Source organism: Arachis ipaensis, chromosome B8 (assembly GCF_059453495.1).
Source record: "Arachis ipaensis isolate K30076 ecotype BB chromosome B8, ASM5945349v1, whole genome shotgun sequence".
Classification (NCBI taxonomy): Eukaryota; Viridiplantae; Streptophyta; class Magnoliopsida; order Fabales; family Fabaceae; genus Arachis; species Arachis ipaensis.
Genome location: NC_142443.1, coordinates 40,554,443 through 40,565,465, shown reverse-complemented (window position 1 = coordinate 40,565,465; position 11,023 = coordinate 40,554,443). Strand labels below are relative to the sequence as shown.

The following is an 11,023-nucleotide window of genomic DNA, read 5'->3' as shown; positions in this document are numbered from 1 at the left end:
TGGGTTATTTGAGTGACAAAACCAAAACGACATTGCTTTACAGAGTCTAGCATGGCATTTGGCTGTCCACGACAGCATTCCGTTAATGTCTGAACGTTAAAAATTGTTTCAAGGACTAACATGAGTTATATTCGCAAAGATTGGGAACTAAATAAAAACAATTGAAATTTTAGGAACTAAATTAAAATTTGTATACAAATTCAGTGGCTAAATTAAATATTATCTCCAAATTTTAATCAGTAAACTAATTTTTAGCCTTTTATTTTGTTAGACAAATCAATTTGTTAAAACTATTTTTAAAATAATTAAAATTCTTATATTAATTCCTTTATATAAACTAACAATTTGATATGAAAACTAAGTTTTAAGAAAACAAAGTTTTATAAGTTAATTTAATAATTAAGATTTGTTAAAAATTAAAATTATTGACTAAAATTTTTTTAAAAATCGAGTTATCACTCAAATCTTGGCGTAAAAATGAACATTTGAAAGATTCTATGCGAAGGCACATTGTTACAGAAAGACTACTAATTTAGTTGTTTGCGACTCTCTTTCTATCCGAGGAGAATATATCTCCACCGTCAAATGAAAGAAATAGAATATATTTCTAGATTTGGCCCTTAGGACATCCGATAACATTGGAATGATACAGGGAATATAATCATATATATCTAGTTATTGATTCACTACCAAAAGATTAGTCAAATAAGTATGACCCGTTATCTTTATGAATATCATTGAAAAAAAGAAAAAAGAAAATTAGACTTTATATTGATAGTTCGTACATCTTTTTCCCTATTAGTTCGTACATGTTTTCAACCACCTTTGAATTATTATAGACTTATAGCAACATCTCAAAAAACTTGCATTGGGAAACAATTTTGCAATGAAATAACATTATAGAGCTATTCAAACGTTGATAATTTTTCAATAAAAACGTATCAGTTTATTAATGCCGTGAACTTCTATGAAGATTAATCATCTTTTCATCAACAATAACTTTTTCTTGTTGCCACGCATAGCACAAGCAAATGCCAAATTTCTAATTTAGTCCCATACAACTATGCTGAGAATAAAAAAAAAAGTAATAATAAAGGCTAAATACTATTTTGGTCTCAATATTTGAGTCAAATCCTAATTTAATTCTTAACATTTTACACGTTTTATTTTTGTCCTACAAGATTTTAAATAGATTTAACGTTATCTAGTTATCCTACCATTAAATTTGACTATTAGTTAATAGAACGAATGATGTAGACGTTAATAATATTGCTAGTTAAGTCATATCTTTTTTCTAAATTCTAAAAAAAAGTCATATCTTCTTTTATGTGTTAGAAAACTATAATCAAAATCTTCTTATAATATTTCTTAATTTTTTTTTTGTAAAAAACTCCAAATTTTAATAATCAATCATCAATGTTTCAAATTTAAAGAAAAAACTTATATTAATTATCATTGGTGAATTAATTTTACTTACATACTAAAATCAAATACTATTAATTTAAAATAAGACATTTGAAAATTTTTGGAATTGAAATAAGACGTTTGAAAAGTTAAAACAAATTAAAATTCGGCCCAAACATTTAGATCAAAATAATACTTTACCCAATAATAAATGCCTAACCAAAATAATACTTTAAATGACCACTGATCGATGGGGCTATCCAAATTCTGTTCAGTTAGCAACTTGGCATTGAAAGGAATCTAATCCCTCACAGAAAATTGCAATAATGTCAGGCATATCCAGAATGAAAGTGTGGTATGCACAGAAGCACTTCAACTATTCTTTCAAGGCTTCATCTAAAAAGCATAAATCTAAGAAAAGGGCAACACTATTTGTACACCGAATTTAGTGTCTATTTAAACCACCAATTGAATCTAAGAGTAGAATGGTGTAAAACCATAATTTAATTAATAGTTGTAGATTGAATATATAAAGCTTTAACTAAGACACCAATTTTGGTAAACAACAATTTTCTTTAAAAGTTATCTCAACTTATCAAGGCAAGGAACAATGAAATTAACCATCTTAATTACCCTCACAACTGCCATAACTAGCAGATAAACAATCCAAGGAGTTTCAAAGTTATCATTAAATAGAAGTTGTTTGGTTACATCTGTATGTTGTACAGATCACTGATTCTGATCCAAGACACTTGAACCGTTGATATGGGGTCATTGACTTTTTGTTTGATTGCTTTGACCACGAATCTTCGTGAGACCCAACATGCTTGAGCCTGACAGTTGATTCCAGTTGTATAAATATCTAAAATTTACCTACTCTGTTCCAATACTCAAAGCCAGTGTTCTTGGTAACGACTTAGCGATATGATATCAAGATTATGATGGTGATTGAGCTCCTAAGAAAATGTTGCAGCAAATTTAAGGATGCAAACTCTGTAGTGCTTGCTGCATTAATACTGCTATGATGCTGCCCATTGATATGTTGATGATATTGACTGCATCATTGTTAAGCTGCAGAAAGACGAAGTGAATCATCAATAACTAGTCTGAAAGTACATTGCTGCATGATAAGCTGCTGATGCAGATGCTCACACCATTGATGAAAATGCTTTCGAATTCTTTTCATTTTCAACATGTAGCAAAAAGGAAATAGAATTTAATTTGCATAAACTGCGATGTCGAATGCCTTATTCAGACATCCAAGTATGTACTATCAGTAAAAGTAACTACTTTTGACATTTACTAATTACTCATCCAAAAGAAAGGAAATGATTGGATGATTGTAAAACTTCTTAAATTATTAGTGTATCAAAACTAGATGCAGAAAAATTACATCCAAAAATATGATTTGCATAGTATATAGCCAAAATAACTGATGCGAACTTTTGTAGTTATGCTCGATCAAAGGCCAACCATAAGATCTTGACTTTGCCACATATATTGCATATTGTTAAAAAAACTGGCTAACAGATGATTTCAGATGCAATTTGGGATTTAACTAGTTGATTTTTAAAATTAGACAGAACAGTCCGAACTTGAATTTATCAAACATAAGTACACATCATCAGTAAGAAAGATCAGGTAAATTTGACATAATTTGATCATAAAAAATCAAAGGCTTTGTGAACTACCCATTGAAATCCTTCCTTCTCTTGATATACAGCACCAATTATGCTCTCCCCAATATTAGCAATTTGGGACGCTATCACACATATAATAGCTGCATGTGAACTAACCTGATTAGACAAAAAAAGAGAGAAGGTTAAAAAAAAAAAAAAAACCCACATTAGAGCATCTTATGTTCTTGAACTTTTTCTTAAGCTACAGAACATGAAAAAATAACTTCAATATTTAGGTATACTTTTTCATTGACCTGTCATTCTTAAACTACTTATGGAGCAGAAAACGTACTCAAGCAAGTTCCCTCAACTTGTGTGACCCACAATATTTAGTTGTATAACGTTTATAGAACATTAGAATTCTATGCTGTTAGGGAGTTGGATATTATGGGGTACCCAAAGTCCCACATCGAGTAGTATAGGATGCTCAATGATGTAATTTAAGGAGAGTGGTTCTTTCCTCTTAACAGCTAGTTTTTAAGTTGTGATTTTCCACTTTTCTTAGATACTTAACATATGCCCATACAATGACTCCACATTTCACATCTAATGAAGCCATTCTCATAGTTCTGTGTTTGGAATAACTCGTTTTCTATTCATCACAAACAAATAAAGGAAAGTGAATCTACTACTGGACCATATTTCTTTTCTTTCCAATCGTATAGTATACAAACCCCCAAAACAACTAAAGTCCTTAACATGGATTTTGATAGTTAGTTTACACTCAAACCCCCAAAACAACTGCTCAAACACCAAGAAAATCATGTGGCAGATTTCACCAGCCAAAGATCCCTGCAAAGAGGTGGCTACTATCTATCCTAAAGCACATCATACTAGCAATTACCCTAAACATTCCTAGGTGGCTACTATACTATCACGTTGATTGTTCATAAGTTAAAAATACAGGGATACAGGGAGAGAAATTGATTTGGAAAATGAGACAGATGCAGAAATAGGCTAAAATGTCTTTGTCCTGGGACAATATTCGACCAATTTTCTATCCAACCATAATTTGGAGACAGCGGAGAGACAAGAACAAATACACAACTATTTTCTGTCTCTATCAATGTCTGTGGATTATCTGCTTCGAGATAGTTACAAAACATAAAGACACTAGCAAAGCTCAAGAAAACTTCCCAATAATGTGTCACTATCACCAACTGCATTTGTAACTGAAATTAATGATCCCTATCCAATTTGTCATTTAGTATCACTAGCAAACTCATTTTATCCTTTCAAGGGAATAAACCCATAATTTATCTCTAGATTGCAGTCTTAATATGAAAAGGTCTCCCAAAAAGACTTTCACTATAAGCTCGTTCAACCTCAAAAAATGAGATATTCTAAAGTACACATAGTAACACACACTAACTACTTTCCTGCTATTAGAAATAATCAAGCAGAAATCATTAAATTAACCTAGCTATTTATTACTAGAGAAAATCTTAATGTTTTATTCCTCTTTTAGTAAGAGTAGGGTAGCAGATGGTGATGGAGCAACAATGATGCCTGAAACTGAATGACTGTAATCACAAGCTTTGAAGCATACTGTCTAATCCCAATAGCAACAATTCAATGTAGTACCATTATATCTAAATACTAACATGAATGAATCTCACAGTAAAACACAAGACATGTTAACCAATTTCCTAAACATGCCCACCCGTTTTTCCCACTTATGCCCATGTCTCAAAGTATGCGGAGTCAGAAATTAGATAAGTACCTCACCCATGAGAAAACCAACAAAGGCAAGAAGTATAGAAGCAAAAATTCCAGCCAAGGTTCCTTCAATGCTAACCGCCCCTTCTGTTCCCCTTGGAACTATCTTGAATGTTGTGACTAGGTACCTGGCCATTATCCAGGAGGAATTTTAGTACCTGAATATTGCAAAAACTACCAAAGAAATCATTTTTTGGGAAGAACATGGTTCTTAGATTAGCAGGGAGCTGGGAGAGCATAATGTACAATTAATCAGTAAATGCGATAATAAAATTCACACCATTAATAGCATTGGCTATCAAGAAAAAAGTACAACAGTCAAATGTATGAAACAAGAATTCAGGTTTCGTCATGCACGGTGTTAATAAAGCAATATATATTGTGCAATTCTCACTTAATCCATGCACTATCCCTCTAAGGCCTACCTCAGTTGCATTGCATGGATTATGCAACTTATATTGATGGAAGAATGTCTCCAAAGTAGCAAAAAATTAATAGGGAAAAAAATGTCAATTCCTCATGGGGAATCAGTACTGATAACAAAATACAGCCAGGTCTACACCACAATTCACTACTCACGTCGTTTTTCCATATGCCTTTCCTATCTCACTTGAGACGGTGTCACTCAACTTGGTACAGAAACTGGCAACAAACCCAAGTTTCCAAAGCTGATAAAATGCTTCTCCCCCGACTTGAAAAACGGTGAGGAAAGCAAAAACACAACCAGCAGCACTGGATCCAATAACACTGCCCGGACCCCTTCTTCCCCTTCTTTTCTCAGCAACCCCCTGAGCCACTTTCTGTGCCATTTTGACCTTCGTTGCAGCTGTACCCTAATAAATCCCAAACAAATCAACTCCAAAAAGCACAAATCCTGACCCCAGAATCAAAAACACAGAAAATTCTCATCCCTTATTCCAAGTTGCTTAAAACTTCATGAATAACCAATTTCACTCCCAAAAGTTTTCAGTTTTCAGGTTTCCATGTTGATAAATCTCCAACCCCAGAAAGTCAGAAATAAAAAATTAGGAAAACAGCCACACCAATTTTAGAAGTTCAATAATCTTGCTATTAAAATATCACTTTCAAAAGCACAAAGTTTCAACCACAACTCCGTGAAAATAAAATTTTTCCCCTCAAAATTAATCACTTCAAACAAGAAGTTCCTACTTACAATGACGAAGCGGGAAAAGAAAAATCTTCATAAAAGAACACACAACGCCAACACAGGAAACAAGAAAAATGAAATTCCGCAAACCCGATTCAAGAATTCCACACAAGTCTTATATTTTTGCACAGCCACCAGTGTGTCCATAGGGAGTCATAAGTAAATAGTGGAAAATCCATCATGTTGATTGGAGTAAAAAGACTACTACAGTGGTAAATGATATCGCTATCAATCACCTGAGAATTCATGTGCAAATAACTGAGCATTCTACGCCCAACGGAATCAGGTGACAGCATTATCACTTATCTCAAGACTCTAGTCATCAATATGAAAATTTCACCATCTACAAATGACTCCGTCCGGTATCAATGTAGACGCACTAAATAGTATGCACCAAAAATAAATTCTACTTAGCAATTCAAAGAACACGTGAAGTAACAAAAGACGAACTCCCAATTTTCACAAAAATTCAATGAAAAAACAAAACTGCCAGGCATAGGTCTATGCATGCTCCTGAAACACATTTAAATGCGAGCTCTAGGAACATGCAACAAATTAGGAGTTTAATTTTGATGTAATGACATTATAAAATATTTTACACATTCATTCAATCACATCTTTTGGATGACTATTCATGCAATCAATGTGGTAGTTATAAGTTCGTAATTGGATATACTTGTAAACCATTAGAGTGCATCAAAATAAAATTCTTAAATTAAATATACTCTAGGAGCATACAAGTATATTTCTTGAGTTTCTAGTCCCTCAAAACCCAACAATGAACTTAAACACATTTTCAACTCCAGAAAAAAGATAAAAATTTCCAAATTCAACACTAAAATACAAAGAGTGGGAACAAGAGATTGGAGCTCACAATTACGAAGTATGTGGCAACGAGTAGGAAGCCAGAAGGGCCAAACGCCCGCCACGTCAGCGTGCCAAGTAAGAATGCGGCAGCGATTCCAGAGAGGGAGAGTCCGGCGACGAGGATCGGAAAGCCGAGGACGAAGATGAGAACGTTGCTGAGGAGTGCAGAGCGCCACGTGGCGGGGGACGATTGGATCAGGGAAACGGCACCTCCCAGCGCGTCCTGGACACTGCTGGCGGTGACGCGTGGAGGAGTGAGCTGCGACATGGCCGTATTCCTCCTCTTGTTGGAAAGTGTGATGACGTGGCAGTAGGAATGAGGATGAAGATGAAGATGGTGAAATTGAGAGTGGAGAGGGAAATGGAGTGTGGGGTTTGGAGAGAAAAGAGAGGGCGCGGGGCTTGAGAAGAATGAGGGGAACGTTGTGATGCTGTGAAGAGCTGAATTGCTCATTTTGGGTTCTTTTGTGTGTTTCTTTGTTGCTTTAGAGAGTAAGAGAGAATCCGTCAATGCTAAGGAAGCAGCAGCCTGGACTCAATTTTTAAAGGCCTAATAGAATTCTAAAACATGGCAAGTTTTTTTCTTAATAAATAAATAAAATTTTGTATTTAGTATTTACATGTTATATGTATTTTTAAATTATTTATATTTTTATATTTTATTACTTATTTCACTTACACAATTATCCTTTTTAATTTTGAAATGGAGTTTGAGTTAGTGTAATAAAGCATTATTGGAGTGCTGCGTGTTTAACCACGTTGTGGAGCAGCCATAATACAAATAGGATAGTTTATTTTGTGGAGGAAAGAAATTGGATGGTTCGATTGTGTATTAATACTATTTGTTGCGTGTGCACCTGCTGCTTTCGGTTAGGGGTGTACATAGCTCAATTCAGTTTGAAGATTCGGTCTGGATCCAAATATTTTAGAGGTTAATTTGGTATAATTTCACCGAGTTTAGAACTAGATAATGGTCTCAAAAATAGATCCGATCATTATTTAGGGTCGGATTCGAGTCAAACAAACCCACTTTCACCCATCTTATGTATATCCTAAGGGAACTAAAAAAGATACATATGTTTTAAATTAATTCCAAAATTATGTTATAATAATTACAAGTTTATTATTTTGTTTTTAATCACACTTGTTGAATTAGAAAATAGATCAAAGAAGTATCAAATTATAATTTATGGACAAATTCAAGTTCGAATATGGATATCAACTTCTGGCTAACAAGTTTCTTCTTTATAAATAAGTGCATCATAAATAAGTTTTTTTTATAAATAAGTTTTTTTATAAATTATTGTTAAAGTTTTAATGGTCTGGTTTCACCTGGTTTGGACGCAGTCTAATTGTGACCCGAAAATGTTTAAGTTTAATCGTATCTAGGATCAAATTTAGGTCTAAAATATAAATCCAGTGTATATTTAGGGTTGGATCCGGATTAGGACAAACCCGATTTTACCCTAAACACATGTACATTCCTACCTTGGACTCTCACCTACTTCTTTTACTCGTAGATTCAATCCCTCACTCTTATATTCACCAAACTTTACTTTTCTCTTCACACATTCACATTAACAAAAAAAAAAAAAATTTCTCTCATCTTTCATTAACTTCTACCAATTCAGTCTCTGGTGATAAACAATAAAGAACAATGCCAAAAAACTTAAAATAAAAAATATTGATCATTTTAAGTTTCACATTATTAATTATTTCGGTCATTTTGATTATGTAAATAATTATTTTTTTAATTTTATGATTTAATAGAAATTAATAGTGATAATGTTATAGATTTAGATATTGTTAACATAGATTTAGATATTAAAAAATATATTATTGTCTGAACTTAGTTAATAATTTTTTGATAATATTTTTTTTTTGTTGGTTTTTGAACTTAGTTAGACATAGATCTAAATATTAAAAAATATATATTTAGCATACTTAATAATAATTATTAGAATATTAGTTTAAATATATTTAAATTTTATTAGTTATTATTAAAAATTAAATATAAATATGATATTTTTCTTAAATAAATTTAGCATATTCTGAATAGTTAGTAAGTTAGTTAATTGTTATTATAATTATATTAATTATGTATTAATAAAAATAAGGTATTTTTAAATTTTATTAATTAGTTAATTATTGTATATTATATAATTAAAGCCGGTTATTATAATTAAGATTTTAAATTTGTGGATATAATAATTATAATATAATAATATAATTATTTAACTAAATAACTAGCTAACGTACTGTTAATACATGTGTTAGTGTTAATAAATTAAGGATTGATTTAATAAATTAATTGTTATTATTAATGAATTCACGTTATTTATTATTATAATTATATTAGTATTAATGAAAATTAAAAACTTTTTAAAATTTTTGCATATAAAATTAATTATTATTATAACAATAATAGTATTAGTATGTGTCTGTGAAGAGAAATGAACAGAATAAAAATATTAGGATATATCTTCGTTATTTTAATAATAATAATAGTGTTATTAAAATTATACTAAAGTATAATAATTTTATATTTTGGATAAATAATGGTAGTTTGTTAATTATAATTAAATTATGTTAATGATAATAAATAATTTTATTTTTAAGGCTATAAATTATGATAAAATGATTAAATATAAATTTAATGAAAATCTTAATTAATCAAGGTTTATAGATGATTTGACGTATTGATTAGCTATGTTTTATAGAGTTTACGAATGTGTAATTAGGGGTGGCAAGTAGGGAAGTCCGTCCTACCCCGCCTAATGAGATGGTCCTGAAACCTCACCCCACCCCGCCTAATGGCAGGCTGGCAGGCCAAACCTGCCAAATCTCTTTTTTTTTACTATTAAATATTAAATAATATATAATTTTACTATTTTAATAAATTTATAATTTCTAAAGACATAAAAAAATTATAATTTCTAAATTCACAAATATTAAAGTTTTTATAATTATAAATATGTAATAAACATAATTATAAATCAAGTTTTTTGGGGGGAAGTTGAGTTTTGGGCAAAAAAATTACAAAAATACCCTTGGCGAAAAAAATACTGAGCTCGCCCCGCCCCGCCAAAATCCACGGTTTAAGCGGTGCGGGTTAGGCAGGCTTTTGATGTGTGGCGGTTTCAATTTTTCAACCCACCCGCCTTTTTTGGCGGGTTATGCGGGCCGACCCAACGGGTTCAAGCCCGTTTGCCACCACTACGTGTAACTACCTCCTGTCATGGGATCCGTACAATCCTATTGTGGAGGAGTATTTATAGAAGACTGGTTTTGATCATGTTTCTCATATTGGAGTAACCCAATGTCAGTCAACAATGGTAAACTCTCTAACCGAAAGATGGCACCCAAACACACATATGTTTTACCTTCTAGTTAGTGAGTGTGCTGTGACATTGGAAGATATAACTGTAATTCTTGGTCTTCCCCCAATTGGTCTTCCGGTGATAGGAGTGACCATGAGTAGTTACAATGCGTTAGAGGCTGAATGCTTACACCAGTTTGGAGTTGCACATAGGAAGGTAGATTGTACGAAAAGTTTCATAAAGTTGATATGGTTTCGAAATCTGAAAGATCGTTTAGCTTTGACTGGTGAAATTGGCATTCAGAAGTATGTGAAGTATCACATCATGTTACTGTTTGAGACAATCTTGTTTGGAGATACGTCTAGGATAGTGGTGTATTGAAAATTTCTATCGTTGCTCTAGAACTTTGCCGAGATCAGAGAATTTTGTTGAGGATTGACATCTCGGGCCTATGGGGCAGTGCATTCTATTTCATTTGTTAAGTCTTTGAAAACAAGGTATACTGACAGCAAACAAGACGTACCTAAAGGGCGAATTCCCAAATCGTTGTTGTTCGTTGACTGGGCTGGAATGGGAAATAGGAAGCTTCTGCAGGCATTGGATCTTATCTTAAGGGAAATGTCCAGAGACATACTCTATAAGATACGGATTTCAGGTAGTGAGAGTAGACCGATAAGGTCTCACGAAGCTGGTCATCGTACGCCTATGATCCTAGGTGACTATTGAGGAGTTTAATCTTCTATCTTTTGTTCAATTGTGCATGCTTTGCTTAACACATGCAATCAAAAAAATGTTTGGGCTGAGGGATGGCAAACAAAATATGCTTATGCTCGTTTTTCCATTCAGGAGTGGAGTGAAGGTTAGCC

General features: G+C 32.5%; 1 protein-coding gene across 1 annotated transcript; it reads right to left on the bottom strand.

The window, feature by feature from the left end:
- Positions 1–1,890: 1,890 nt before the first annotated feature.
- On the bottom strand, positions 1,891–7,381 carry LOC107614154 (integral membrane protein (Protein of unknown function DUF92, transmembrane)). Its single transcript, XM_016316381.3, has 5 exons — positions 6,845–7,381; positions 5,382–5,635; positions 4,807–4,930; positions 3,096–3,200; positions 1,891–2,475 (listed from the first exon to the last, which is right to left on the bottom strand). Exons 1-5 carry the CDS (start codon positions 7,289–7,291, stop codon positions 2,383–2,385), a joined length of 1,023 nt encoding a protein of 340 aa, XP_016171867.1. The 5' UTR covers positions 7,292–7,381; the 3' UTR covers positions 1,891–2,382.
- Between the last annotated feature and the right edge of the window lie 3,642 nt (positions 7,382–11,023).